At 34.7% G+C, this 15,597-nt stretch overlaps 3 protein-coding genes across 4 annotated transcripts in view; 1 reads left to right on the forward strand and 2 right to left on the reverse strand.

Annotated features, from left to right (window-relative positions):
- LOC107486718 (amino acid transporter AVT1I) overlaps window positions 1–3,004 on the forward strand; it is a 5,929-nt gene extending 2,925 nt beyond the window's left edge. Inside the window, exons 1-3 of one of the 2 annotated variants that reach the window (XM_016107280.3) lie at window positions 784–1,075; window positions 1,351–1,961; window positions 2,240–3,004. In XM_016107280.3, the coding sequence (XP_015962766.1) occupies window positions 907–1,075; window positions 1,351–1,961; window positions 2,240–2,761 (1,302 nt within the window). In that variant the 5' untranslated portion in view covers window positions 784–906 and the 3' untranslated portion in view covers window positions 2,762–3,004. Of the gene's footprint in view, window positions 1–783; window positions 1,076–1,350; window positions 1,962–2,239 lie in introns of those variants that run through there. The other variant, XM_016107279.3, reaches the window with a different exon arrangement.
- Window positions 3,004–6,416, reverse strand: LOC107486716 (ATP-dependent zinc metalloprotease FTSH 6, chloroplastic). Its single transcript, XM_016107278.3, has 5 exons — window positions 5,542–6,416; window positions 4,730–5,270; window positions 4,308–4,621; window positions 3,879–4,119; window positions 3,004–3,467 (listed from the first exon to the last, which is right to left on the reverse strand). Exons 1-5 carry the CDS (start codon window positions 6,129–6,131, stop codon window positions 3,126–3,128), a joined length of 2,028 nt encoding a protein of 675 aa, XP_015962764.1. The 5' UTR covers window positions 6,132–6,416; the 3' UTR covers window positions 3,004–3,125.
- A 902-nt stretch (window positions 6,417–7,318) lies between these two features.
- Window positions 7,319–9,086, reverse strand: LOC107486715 (pentatricopeptide repeat-containing protein At2g36730). Its single transcript, XM_016107277.3, has one exon. The coding sequence runs from the start codon at window positions 9,066–9,068 to the stop codon at window positions 7,557–7,559; it is 1,512 nt and encodes a 503-aa protein (XP_015962763.1). The 5' UTR covers window positions 9,069–9,086; the 3' UTR covers window positions 7,319–7,556.
- Between the last annotated feature and the right edge of the window lie 6,511 nt (window positions 9,087–15,597).

A 15,597-nucleotide genomic window follows, 5' to 3' on the forward strand; every position in this document is an offset into this window, starting at 1 on the left:
TATATATTTTGTTATAATTGTAATAAATATATTAAAATCAATTATTAAAATATAAAATATATTAATAAATTAAATTTTATATACATTTAGATTCAAATACACACTAACTAATTTTAATGTGTAAATAATATTTTTAATTTTATTGTTACTATCAATAAAATAAATAATAAAAATATTACACGTATTCTATTGGTATTTCAAACAAAATACCTTCAATATGGATATGTTCAAAAGAACGAAATATGTGTATTAATATTTTTGATAATGAAATAAGACTATACTTGCAGTATCATTTGGTTATGGCAAATTAATATAATTTATTATAATTTAAATGATATTGATTTGTTTTTATTTTTCAATCTAATTCAATTTTATTCAAGGAATTATAATTTGTATTTTATCGATTTAATTTACTTTTTAATCAAATTCAATTCAAATCATTGTGATTTTGATGGGATTGATTTAAAATTTTTATTTTTGGGTGAGGTTTAATTTACATTTTTTTTACTAAAGATAAGCAGATTTAAACTCGTAATCTCTTAAGTAAGTATGAGGAGACTATGTCATTTGAACTATAACTCATTAGTCTAATTCACACACCATTAATTGATGTTAACATAAGATTAAAAATTTTAAATTACTATATAGTATAGTAGCAAAAACTAAAATTATATGGCCACGCCATAAACGTTTTCTACGGAAACTAACTTTTGTATGGAGACTTACGAGTGTGTGTTAGTTCCTTGCAGTTTCCTACAAAAAACTATAAAAGAAACGTGTGTGTGTAACTGTGTATATATAACACTAGCAGCTAGAGGAACATAGTTTCTTAGGTATATCCAGAATCTAGCACCCAAAACCTGTTAGATTTCCAAACTCTGTTCCTTTTTCTGTTGTGTTACAATAATGTCGGAAAAACCGGACAATGATTCATCCTTGAGTGTCCCTTTGCTAACTGAGTTCAATAAGGGAGCCATAGATGAGGAAAAGCTCATAGACCCTCATCACTCTTCCACCAATACAAAGCCTGCTTCTTTCTTTCACACCACCCTTAATGGACTCAATGCTATCTCAGGTTTTCTTCTTTATGATTCTCATCGTATAAGTGTTTGATTTTTGGAGCCCCCATTTTGTAATTACTACATGTTAATTACAATTTACTATGTCCACCATGTGTTTGTGTTTTTGTGTGTGTGTTTTTTCTTTTAATATTAAAAGTCGATTATGTTTGTTGACACTTATATGCTGGCTATTATGTTTAATTTTTCTGGTTGTGTAACATAAATGTCTATTTTTTTCTGTTGGGATAGAAACTTATAAGATGCCATAACGTGTTTTTGTTTGTTTCAGGTGTTGGGATACTCTCAGTTCCATATGCTCTAGCATCTGGAGGGTGGTTAAGCTTAACTCTTCTATTTGCTATTGCGATGGCAGCATTTTATGCAGGTGTGTTGATTAAGAAATGCATGGACAAGAATTCAAACATTAGAACCTACCCTGATATTGGTGAGCTTGCATTTGGTAAAATAGGAAGACTAATCGTGTCGGTGTCAATGTACATGGAACTCTACTTAGTCTCAATAGGGTTCTTGATTCTTGAGGGTGATAACTTGAATGAGCTTTTCCCCAATGTTGAGCTCGAATTGGTGGCTGGTTTAACAATTAGTGGGAAGCAATTCTTTGTGATTTTGGTTGCTCTTATAATCTTGCCTACTGTTTGGTTGGATGATATGAACATGCTCTCTTATGTATCTGCAAGTGGTGTGTTTGCCTCTGCTATTATCATCATTTCGATATCTTGGACTGCGACAATTGGCGGAGTTGGTTTTAGTCACAAGGGAACTCTTCTGAATTTGAGTGGAATCCCCACATCTGTTAGCTTGTATGCATTTTGTTATTGTGCTCACCCTGTCTTCCCTACATTGTACAATTCAATGAGGAACAAACACCAGTTCTCTAATGTGAGTTCTCTGCATCTTTTGAGCTTGTTTTGCATATGATCTGTTTCTTTAGTCCATATGTAAAAAAATTACACTCGTTCATAGAAGGAGTATATAACTCAGACTAGTGTATATCCTCATCATTTCTAACAAGAACACGTAGTAAAGATGAGAGATCCGAAAGGCAAAATATTGTTGATAAAAAGTATACATCATGCAGGACTAGCTAATGTAAATTTTCACGCAAGAGGAGTTGTTTTTGTTTCTCATCAAATTTGGTTTTTTTCTTTACATTGCAGGTTCTATTTGTGTGCTTTTTTTTAACCACAGCTGGTTATGCTTCCATGGCTATAATCGGATACCTCATGTTTGGTCCAAACGTTCAATCACAAGTAACATTGAACCTGCCAATAGACAAATTAAGCTCAAGAGTAGCAATATACACAACATTGGTCAATCCAATATCGAAGTATGCTTTGATGACAACACCTATCACCAATGCTTTGAAAAATTTGCTTCCAAGAAAGTACAAGAATAGATTCACCAAAATTTTGGTCAGCACTATGATGGTAACCAGCACTGTCATTATTGCCTTGACTGTGCCTTTATTTGGGGAACTAATGTCTCTGGTTGGAGCATTTCTAAGTGTCACAGCTTCAATTCTTCTTCCATGCTCATGCTACTTGAAGATTTCAGGAAAATACAGGATTTTGGGGTGTGAAACAATAGCCATAGTGGCTATAATTGTAGCAGCTGTGGTAATTGGAATAGCTGGAACATATACCTCACTCATGGATATTGTGCACCATTTTAATATCTAGTCCTTTATTCCTTTTTTTTTTGTAAAATATATTGGCAGGGACCAAAATCATGGTAAAGTAAGATTTGGTGTAGTTTAGTGGATCAATTTTGTAGGAGATGTCCTAACTTGTAAGGATCATGAGTAAATAGGCGCTAGTACATAATAAGAGAGAGAGAGAGAGAGAGAGAGAGAGAGAGAGAGAGAGAGAGAGTTGAAAATATGAGATTGTACTCAAAATGTATGAAAAAAAAATTTGTGCCAACTAACAGGAAACTACCTGTGATTCATCAAATTAACTCAAGCACCCTATAAAATAAACTAACTATATATAACTATGTACACTGTACAATTCTAGTCCTTACTTACAACACAAAGCTATATGATTAAGCTTCAATGAGCTCCCTGATGGGTGTTCTATTTGTCTTGATTGAAGAAATATCAGTGTATTCTGACAAGATTGCTCTGAATTCATCTCCACTAAGAGTTTCCTTCTCAAGAAGCACATCCACCAACTTATCAATTGCATCTCTGTTGTTCCTTATGTGATTCCTTGCAATCTCATATGCTGTCTCTATGATCTGCTTCACTGACTGATCAATGTCCTCAGCTAGTTTCTCTGACATCGAGTTCCTTGCCATCATCCTTAACACAACATCACCACTTTGTGCTGAAGGATCAGTTAATGTCCATGGTCCAATCTCTGACATGCCATACCTTGTTACCATCTGTTCCAAAGGAGAATCATTTATCAGCAGAATGCATTTTTATACTGTTGCATCATTAGTTGTTAATATAAGAGTTTGATATTGTAATCCAATAAGATGTTTGCATCAATAAGACTTATAATGATGGTTGACTCGATTACTTTTGTTGAGATAGCAATACAAGATTGGATGTCTTTATAAAATTCTTTAACACCTGATATGAACCCTTAGGTCTTATTTGGTGTTATATCTATATATAACACCTATTTTTAGATGTTCAAATAACAGAGATCATAAGATTGACTTGTTAGCGTAAGTAATCCAAGTCAAGTAAAGCTTGATTATGTTATCAATAAAAAACTTTTCACATGCCATCTTGTTATCATCCCAAACTCAAGCATTCAAATCCAAAATCCCAAAAAGAAGACTTGCCTGTCTTGCTATTTGGGTGATCTGTTGCAAGTCCCCAGCAGCACCAGTGGTTATCTCAGTTTCACCAAATATAACTTCCTCTGCTGCTCTACCTCCTAAGCCTCCAACTATTCTTGCAAGCAGTTGCTGCTTAGAGATAAGATCTGGATCTTCACCAGGCAAGAACCATGTCAATCCCCGGGCTTGGCCTCTCGGTACTAGAGTCACTTTCTGCACTGGATCATGCCCTGGGGTCAATGTCCTGCAAAATATAAACTCAAAATTTAAGACTTCAAAGGGATCCAAGTTAAGTGAACAATAGAGTTATAGTAACAATATGAAGCAATTGGCAATTTTCACTATAGCTCTACAACCATAAGCCTATTTTGAACTCGAGCATTTGGAAGTTTCTCTATCAATCTACTATGAACAAGTATTTGATGTACTTACGCGCAAACAGCATGTCCAACTTCATGGTAAGCCACAAGAATTTTGTTCTTGCCATCAGTCATTTTGGTTCCTTCCATGCCTGCCACGATCCTATCGATGGACTCATCGATCTCTTTCATCGTGATCTCTTCTTTTCCCCTGCGACCGGCTAGAATAGCAGCTTCATTCATGAGGTTTGCTAGGTCTGCACCACTGAATCCTGGAGTTCTCATGGCAATGACACTAAGAGAGACATCCTTAGCAAGCTTCTTGTTGTTGCTATGAACTTTCAAGATTTCTTCCCTCCCTCTTATATCAGGATATCCAACACTAACCTATAGACACAATAAAAATAAACATTAATGACGTGTTTTTTGACACGGATTCAACTTCAATTATAGATAGAAATTATTCCATGCTTATGAAACACAAAAGTTTATTACCTGCCTATCAAACCTGCCAGGTCTAAGCAATGCAGAATCAAGAATCTCAGGTCTGTTGGTGGCAGCAATGACAATAACACCAGTGTTTCCGGTGAATCCGTCCATTTCAGTGAGTAATTGATTCAGTGTTTGCTCTCTTTCATCATTCCCTCCACCAATGCCAGTACCTCTCTGCCTCCCTACAGCATCTAACTCATCAATGAACACCAAACACGGCGAATTCGCTTTTGCCTTGTTGAACAAGTCCCTCACCCTTGAAGCACCTACACCAACAAACATCTCAATGAACTCTGAACCTGATAGAGAAAAGAATGGGACACCAGCTTCTCCTGCAATTGCTTTAGCCAGCAATGTCTTCCCTGTCCCTGGTGGCCCTACCAAAAGGACCCCTTTCGGAATCTTCGCTCCCACGGCCGAGAACTTCTCTGGTGTCTTCAAGAACTCCACAATCTCCTGGAAATCTTGCTTGGCTTCATCAACTCCGGCTACATCCTCAAATGTCACTCCTGTGTTTGGTTCCATCTCAAACTTTGCCTTACTTCTGAAGTAAACATGGAATAAAAGTGTATCATGTAGTTATGCTGATCATATCATATTTTAAAAAATTCATATAGTTATGGTGAATATCCTATCATATGCTAAAATTAACGCAGTTATGATGAATATCAAAGTGACATTTATTTTGATGCAGAGTATATCATATGTCATATCTTAAGGTAAAATTCATATAGTTATGGACCTTTTACATATAACTATAAACATCATATCATACACTATAAATCATATATAATATCATATGCTAAAATCCATACCTTCCTAGTCCAAAAGGCAAGTTGGGGCCAGCAGGATTATTTGAAGAACTCCTCAAGAGTAGACTACCAAGCAATATCAAGGGAAATGCAAAGTTTCCCAAGAAATCAAATATTGCAGGCCACCAACTTACATCCATAGGGTGAGCAGCAAAGTCAACATTTTTCTCCTCCAATTTCCTCAGCAACTCCTGAGGCAACCCTGGTAACTGAACCTTGACCCTTTGGATTTTCTCCAATGCTGGATTGTATATCTCAGCAATAGCAACAGTTCCATTCTCAAACAGGTCAACTTTCTTCACAGCACCTTCATCCAAGTACTGCAAGAACTTTGAGTATGTTAACCTAGTTGAGGTTGAAGATTCAGGGCTATCTGGTTCTGCAGCACTTGCTGGTTTGGCAGAAGATAAAGATAGCCCCAGCCATGTTGGAGTTAATCCAATAACAGATGATTGTAACAGCTTCCTCTTGCTGAGTTTGGTTTCTAACAAAGGTTGTGATGGACATGTGTTGTTCTCTTTGTTCTTTTTCCTTTCTTGATGCTTGTATACTAAAGTTGGAGAAACTGAGAGAGATAATAGAGCAGAAGACATTTTCGTCAACACCACAAAATTTGCTTGAATATTCAATAAAAGGGTCTTTCTTATAGTATTGTGTTGCACTCTCTGATTTCCTCAGTGGATTAACCAGTTTGAATAGTTTGATCTGGAGGTCAGTGGTAATAAATAAAGTTTGTTTTAAAAAGAGAGAAAATGGGAAGGTTCTAGCAGTTTCAACATGGAATTTTCATTTGAGTTGGAGGATTTCGTGTTATATTTGTCTTGTTTTTCATTCAGGAAGGGTCTTCTATGTTCTGTTCTTTGGCCCTTTTGTTTTCCTTTGCATGCTTAGAACAAAGATGCTAAAAAGTGCAAAAAAAGAGTGTGACTGTAGAAGATATATTGTGGCACATAAAACATAATCTCAAGTCACAGCCACACACTTGGAAGAAGTTGAAGTGGTAACAGTGGATTGTTTAGACTGCATCAAAATGTCGCCACCTTATTAAATGTTTCTATTTTTAAGTTTGACTTATAGAATATGCTCAAAATCAATCAGTATTTGAATATGGATGTGACTGGGGCTTTTCTAGAGGAATATTTATGTCAATAAAAAAATATTGGAATGTTGCTATATTAGTTTATTCTCCCAATTTATGCCTTTAATGAAATTTCCTTGAAAAAAAAGACAACAAAATTTCAGCCTCTGCATTATAACTTTAATTTTTCATGGTGTTTTTTCTTGATTAATCTATGGATAATTGAATATAGAATTGTGAATTAGCTTAGAAGTTCATATCCAAAAGACCAAGACTTAAGAAAATCAATATACTTAAATAAAATAAAGTAAAGTTGCCATTAAAAATTAAATGAAATAATAAACAAAGCACCAAGAAGGCAAGAAGTTAATATGAAAATTATTAACCTAACTTTAAAGCATAATTGAGAACATCTTATTTTTTTTGTATTTACAGAAGGCATTATGACATGTGAAAAGACGAAAAATCAATAAATTCCAAGCATTGATCTTTTCATCATATCTTATGACTAATGAGCTAGCTATACATTGTGCCTGCACCCACCACTTAGCTTGAGTATAGAGTAAGGTATTGCGTTGTAGGAAATTTTGATTAAATTCTGGATAAGTATTAATTACTGGAACTAAGTCTGAAATATCATCCACAAAAACAAATCTAAAAGTGAAGGAAAGACTATGAATGACAAATTTTCAAGGGATTACACTAAAAAAATTGAAATTCTTTGTGAAATGAAACAAATATTTTGCAATAAGAACAGATCAATATTTCTAAGTTAAACTGATATTGGGAACTGTGTCAACATTTATAGACTGATAACAAAGATACATAAAAGATGTGTGGGCAGCATCCTAAAAATAATATATACAAATGAATGGTGAAAATGTTGACTTACAAAATTGTCAACAATTCGTCAAGAGCAATTTCCAACACTAGTTAACTATTAACTATCAACCATCTTCAAGTGCATGTTCAATCCATCAAGCAAATGATAAACATGCATCAAGTCTTGGCTAGAATCATAACCTGCATAGAATTTAAACATGGAACCCCCTAAATCAACACAACTCTCTCCAGCCATCTTCTTCATACCTCCATCTCTCATGTCTCTCCTAACTTTTGCCGCTTTCTCCCACATCCCTGATTCAGCATACATGTTAGCAACAATAACCAAATTCCCTCCCCTCCTTGGCTCCATCTGAAGCAGCCTCTTCCTTACTTTATCCCCTATCCCTGCATGGTCCTGAGCATCATGAACATTGCACGCGCTAAGCAACGTGCGCCACACAATCGGGTCAGGCTCAATAGGCATCCTCTGTATAAAGTCGTAAGCTTCTTTAAGAAGGCCGGCACGGCCTAAAACATCAACCATTGCTCCAAAATGTACCATCATGGGCTTGATCCCATGGACATATTCCATTTCGCGAAGGTACTTGTAACCCTCATTCACCATCCCAGCATGGCTGCAAGCACATAGAACCCCAAGATAGGTCACATAATTGGGGCATATGCTATGATTTTCACACATTTCAGCAAACAATGCAAGCGCTTCCTCTGCAAACCCATGTTGGGCTAATCCCAAAATCATTGCACTCCATGTCCACACATTCCTCTCCTCCATTCTCTCAAAAACAAGCCTAGCACAACCCAGATTCCCTGATTTTGCATACATATCAACAAGAGCAGTGCCTAACTGACAACTCAAAACCATTCCTCTCAAAATCAATTGGGAATGCACCCATCTTCCAAGGCTCAAGTAACCCAACTCAGCACAAGCAGAAAGCATCAGCACCATAGTAGTATGATCTGGCTCAAACCCGCAACCTCGCATCCTAAAAAAGTACCGAATCCCATCTCCCAACCAATGATTCTCAACACAAGCAGTCATAATTGAGTTCCAAGACACAACAGTTCTGTTCGGCATTTCCTCAAACACCTTCCTTGCATCCTTAACCTTTTTACAGAACCCATATAAGTTAACCATGTTATTCCCAACGTACACATCAGAATCAAGACCAAACTTGATAACATCAGCATGCAGCTGTTTTCCCTCAGAAAGCGCAGAAGCCATAGCACAACACTTGAACAGAAAAGGATAAGTGAGTTTATTGGGCTTCACACCCAATTTTCGGAATGTGCGGAATACCCAGATGGATTGAAGCGGAGAATCAGTAGCTGCGTATGCTCTGATGAGGATGTTCCATGAAATGGGTGATGAGGTGGTGGGGGAATGAAAAAGAATGGTTTTTGCGTGGGTGAGGTTGGCGAAGGAGGAGAGGGAAGATAAGTAGATGAGTTGGGAGAGGACATAAGGGTCTTGGAAGAGGCCATTGATGTGGATTTGAGCTTGGATTTGGTGGAGTTGGGTGATGGAAGAACAGAGTGAGAGAAGAGTGAGGCATTGTTGCTTTGTAGAGAGGGAAAGTGGAAGCGGCACACGCATTTCACCAAACATTACAAGAAAATTAAAATGCTGGCTACTTTCATGGATCTTTTTGTGAAATAAATTTTTAAAAAATATTTATTTTCAAAAACACTTTATTTAAACTTTAATTTTTTAGATAGTTTCGCACATCCAGCGAACTTCAACTGGAGTTTCCAAAATAAAAACATAGTTGTTGGAAACTGGATATTAAAATCACAATTTCACTCTCCTCTTTAGTTTTCATTTTGGCATTTTTTTTTTACAATGTCAAAAATCTATTGTTATCCATTCATTATGATGGTGAAATAGTGTATGATAAAAAAGGTTCTATCGTTTTTAAGTCTAGACAATCAATAATTACTTACATAACACCAAAAGTCAACAGTCTAACAGTATTGAAGAATTTGATATTGTATTCCATTGGACAGCAATACATAAAAAGAATAAAAAAAATTACTACAGATATCCAACCGAAGTATATGACAATTTGTTTTATAAAAGGTACGTTACACTTGTCTTTACTCTATTGTTATTATGTTTATTAGCCACGGTTTTAAGAAATATTTCTTTTGTTTTGAATTAAGTATCAGTTACGTGACGACAAAGACGTACGTCTTAAAAAGTAGTGGCATAACCGATGAACAAATGTTTATTTGTTGGAATTATTCGTGTTTTTCATTGAATTGGGTGGACGAGGATCATCTGCGGATACTGTTGATAATAGTATGTTAAGTGGAGCTGTTAGACGAAATATTAGAAGGACGATGGTCGATCTAAATATGCCACCTGAAGGTAGTCAATAGGGCTCAAACATTGAACTTGGTAATGCTGACATGATGGAAGATGATGTTGAAAGTCATGAGGGTTCTGCTATCAGGGATCCGATGATGGATTCGTATGAAGTTTACCCCGATGACGGAGACGATACTGATGATGAACCAACTGAAATTCCTGAGGATGGTGACGAGGAAGAAGAGATTAACTATTTTGGTGACACACAAATTGCTCTAATGCAACCTACCATTTCTCGACCATATGACTGGCCGGATCATTTCTCCAGGTTGAATATCGATGTAATGACTTCGGATTGGTTGTTTATCCATGGAGGCCCCGAAAAGGATTCAAGTAATGAGTTCGAAATTGGACAACTATTTGATAACAAGGAAGAAGTCATGTTGGTAGTTAATAGGTACAGCATCAGAAGGGCTGTGGAGTATAAAACATTAGAGAGTGACCAATTGAGGTATGATGTACAGTGTATCCAGTTCGGGTCCAGTTGCTCTTGGAACATACACATAGCATATCGCCGAAAACAAGAAAAACGGGAGGTTAGGAGATATAATGGTCCTCTTACTTACATGCAAACATCCATGGGTCAAGACCATCGTAGGTTGGATTCAAAGGTGATTGCTCAACACATATTTACAATGGTCAAAGCAGATCCAACAATCAGCATCAGAATTCTACAAAGAGGTGTGGAGAATCACTTCGATTACAAGACGTCCTTAGGGGTGGCAATGGGTAGGGTAGGGTAGGGTTTGGATCCAACCCTAACCCTACCCGTAGGTTGAGATTTTTATATAAACTAAACCCTATCCTATCCGCGGGTTGAGAATTTCTAACCCTAACCCTACCCGCTTTTAACCCGCGGGTACCCGACCCTACCCACGGGTTATAAAAAAGATACAATTTTATTATATAACTTGATGATAATTTAAAATATAACTAATTTTTATGTAAAAAAATATTGAATTATCAATTAATGATCTTCTTTTAGTGGCTAAGGATATTTTACATTTAGTAAGAGATCTTTGATTCAACATCCACTTAAAACATATTTTTATATAAGTATATAACATATACTTATATATAGAGTGCGGGTTGGTCGAGTAGAGTTGTGGCTCAACCCACACCCTACCCGACCGGGTGGGATCGGGTTACGTACATGCGGGTAGGGTACATATTGCCACCCCTAAACGTCCTACATAAAGGTTTGGCTTGCAAAGTAGAGAGTCGTTATTAGAATATATGGCGATTGGGAGGAGTCATACAATGAGTTTATTCTTTGGTTATTCGCTATGCGGATGTACTTGTCCGGTAAGATTCATTTCATTATCGTTAGTTATGTATAAAGTCACTATCTACATGTGCTAACTATTAATGGGTTTTTAGGTGCTTAAGTGCAACTTGTGACATAGCCTTGGCTTGGTTCAGCGTATGCATGTAATGCCTAAGCATGTGCTCGCCTCTGACGTTATCTGGATGGTACTCAACCCACCTACAATACCGCGAATGATTACACATTATTTCTCAATTTCATTAACTAATTAAAAAAAGTAAAAAATCGAATAATACCTTTCAACTAGCGGAAATCAACGAGTATCAAATCCATCTACTGTAACAGTAGAATATAGTGATAGGGCCAGGAGAGCAGTAAACTGACGCAACCACCCAGATTGCACTGACTATGCTCCATGTCACAATATATCTGGCGGTACAGCCATGCTAACACAGTCGAGCTCTATGATAACTTGCCACATCTGTCAAGGTCCTCTAGCAGGGGGAGCCACCTGATGTATACCCAAGAGTCAGATTCATATGGGAATAAGATATCTCCGATCACCTGCATGATATACCCTCTCGTGTATCACAACAGACGTTTCTCAGTGGTGTCCTGCTCCAATTCTCCGCAGACGGTATTGTGAAACCATGTGAGTTTGACAGTTCACTTGGTTTGTAACTGTCTATCCTCTGGGTCAGGAACAATACTTAGTAGTTGATGGCAGAAGTCTTCAATGGACCGTCTATCATGGTGTTGCTCCCACCCACCGATGCAACCACTAACAGGATCACCATTGATCCTGAGCCCCAACTGGTAGGCCACGTCCTGCAAGGTGATAGTAATCTCCTACATGACAAATGAAACGTGTGGGACTCAGGTCTCTACCTCTCTATCAACGCTGACGTCAATGGCCAATCGTGCTCGAACTCCACCATATACGCCACATGCTCAAATCCGGCTCGCCTGAGATATGGCAAATCTGTTTAGGCGGGCGTCTCATCGAATTTCGTCTGGTGTGCAAGATTCGAGGTGCCTACCAAACCAAAAAAAAAAAGTTAAAAAAAAGAGGGTCAACACATAAAAGTATACCACTCGATCATGTCCGCCGGCAATGTACTCAGCCTGATCCAATGTGTAAAACGTATGCTCATATCCCAATAACTACTGCTCTATCTAACTACAATCTAGTAAAATAAAATAACATAAATTGAACTCAGTTCCTTTCACATTAACTAAATTTTTAAAAGACATATTTAAACTAATTAATTATCTACTTTACATCTTAATCAGTTTATAAACTTACTAATTAAAATGTGAACTAACTACATAAGGTCGTCAACTAACTCTATAAATATACTATTAAATAATTAACTGATAACTTAATTTATTAATTATGTATCATTCTAATCTAATCTAATTACATATTAAACTAATTTTATAAACATACTAACTCACAACTTAAATTAACTATTCCGACCAAACTAATTAACAATTAACTAATAATTTATTCTAATTAATATGTTATAAACAGTAAACAGTAACTATACTTGAAAATAATAACTTAAAAATCTAACTAATATGTTATATACTCTAACTAGCATGTAAACAGTAAACAGTGACTTTAACTAACATGTTATATACTAACTTAAAACAGACGATATAATGGATAACGAACTTCACAGACGTCGAAAGATAAAAAATCTTGTAGAGAAAATTCTGAATATCACAAGCGAAGGAGGAAGAAAATAGATTTAGAAGCAAGATTTGGAAGGAAGAAAGCGACAAACTGAATTGGTCCCACGATTTATATAGTACGACGAACTCAACTTAAAGCTTGCCGGATGTGCAACAAACTTGGCCTAAATCTAAAATTTATTTCTATGTATTATTTTTGTTTCCAACGTTTTCGTCCTATTTAAGTCCCTAACGTTTCAAAATCGTCTCAATTTTGTCCTGCCATCAATTCTGTTAACGGATCCTTAACGGTAGGACAACATCGAATCAATTCTGAAACGTTACAAATTTAAATAGAACGATTGAAACGTTAGAAAAACTTTAGAATTTACCCCAAATATTAGAGACAAAAATGATACTTTACTCAAAGTTTAAATAACGTGTTTTTGAAAATAAATATAATTTTTAATTTATTTAAAAAAGAATCCCTACTTTTATGGTAAAAAATTGTTAGGAAGTTTGATATGTTTCACTGAAAAAAAACTCAATTTTTTCAATTTGGTATGTTTGATATGTATATAATAGGGGTGTAGATGGATCGGGCCACATTGGATTTGGCTTAATCCAGACTCGACCCAAAATATAAACCGGACCTAATTTTTATATCCTAACCCGATCTTAAATTCGATAAAACCTACGCACATTTGGACAGGGTAAAAATTGGGTAAAGACCGAGTGTTTAGCATGTAAAAATCACCTAATCTCCAACTATTATTTCACAATTTACATAGTAAAATTCACTTAAAAAATATAACAAGAACTAACCCTTCTCTAAAATTAAAACATAACCATAATCAATACTAATATTATCTAATAACACCAAATATTTAAATCAATACAAATAACACAATATTATGCATTAGTCTAAAGTCTTATGCATTTTAAAAAATAAAACATTAACTTATAATCTTATAATAACTAATAACACAAAATATTAAGATTTACAATATTTAAATTCCACATAAGAATAGCCATTATCTATCACTAATAACACAAAATATTAATTGTATATGATGACCAGGCCACCGAGTCGAGTTCGGGTGACATGAGCGATGTCTCAGACTCGACCCAAAATAATAATCGAATCTATTTTTGAGATCCTTACCCGAATTTAGACTCAATAAAATTACACTAAATTAACTCCTAAAGTATTTAAAATTAGACCAAATTTTCAGATAGAACCGAACCATATACACCCTAGTCATGAAATATGTTGATTTCGTAAGCTCGTTAATGCAGTTTAGTTTCACTTTTTTAACCCCATACCCCATTGCGAAATGATATCAACTGCGAGTATTTGCAACTTCTCCAACTTTTGTATATATTTGGAGGTAATTATATTTTTATGGTAGAAGTTTATATGCAAATATTTTTAAGTAAATTATTAGTTTAAAATTTTTATATGATAATTTAATTAAAATATATCAAATTATTTAACAGTTTATTATTATCAACTTTATATTAAAGACATCTGTATTTTAAGTCTCAATCTATTTTTATTTATTTAAATAAAAATACTCATAAGGCATCAAACTTCTTTTATTTTTGCCCTCGATCATATAGGAAATTGGGCTAGCAACTTGACAAAACCGACCAAGTCCATACTAAACACTTTCCCAAACCAATACGTAATCTAAAAGATTGTTGGGCTTGTACTAGCCTATCTAGTGAATGAATTATTGAATTAAGAGTTAAGACCATTGCAGCCGAGGCCTAGAGCAAGTGGTAATTATATTGGCTTTTAAACAAGCTGTACCAAATTCGAATTTTTTTACCGAGACTGGGATGAGATTTGATAAAACTTCAAAGTGTGAGTAAGATAATGTGTAATCCAAAGAGTAAACACTCAATTTGATATTTGTCTATTTTTACGAAAGACAAAATGATTCTTGTAAAAAAAGAGACATTTTGACCTTCAACTTTTTTATTTTGGGACAATACGATCATTCTGTTAAAAAAATTATTTAAATAATAATAAAAATTGGTTTTGTGAGGGTTTCATTTGTATTTTGTGGGGATTTTAAATCTTTACAAAATTATTTTAAATAATATAGCTAATTACTACCACTACCTTCTTCATCTTCATTATTATGGCTCCTACTTCTATTATTTTTATTGATTTATCATTATCATTATCTTCTCTACTGTCATCATCACTAATACCAATATTATCAACATTAAAGTTTTTTTTTATTTCTTATTCGATGTTATTTTTTTCTTTTAAAAAGTATTTGTACTACAATTACTATTTTTTTGTGACATCATTTTCATTGATAGTTTTTCTTCACTTAACTACCATTGGTGAAGGAATTTTTCAAAAACAAACTTATTAATAGTTTGTAGAGATTTAAAATCCTCACAAAATACAAACAAAACTCTCACAAAACCAATTTTTATTATTATTTAAATAATTTTTTTAACAGATGGATCATATTGTCCCAAAATAAAAAAATTGAGGATCGGAGTGTCCTTTTTTTTAGACAAAAATTGCTTTGTCATTCATAAAAATGGACAAAGACCGAATTGGGTGTTTACTCTAATCCAAAATATTAAAAGCATTACTATGTCTTTATTAAGTATGCCATTCATATAATCTAAAAACTAAAAATAAATAAAATAATAAGTATATTTTATATTATTATTATTATTACTTGAACTAATCAATTAATTATCCATAATTTATATATAATTATATGATTATTGAAGAATGTCTTTTTAGTCAAATAGACTAAAAAAATATATGTTATATTTTGTAAGAAAATA

The sequence above is a fragment of the Arachis duranensis genome, chromosome 4 (assembly GCF_000817695.3).
Source record: "Arachis duranensis cultivar V14167 chromosome 4, aradu.V14167.gnm2.J7QH, whole genome shotgun sequence".
NCBI lineage: Eukaryota > Viridiplantae > Streptophyta > Magnoliopsida > Fabales > Fabaceae > Arachis > Arachis duranensis.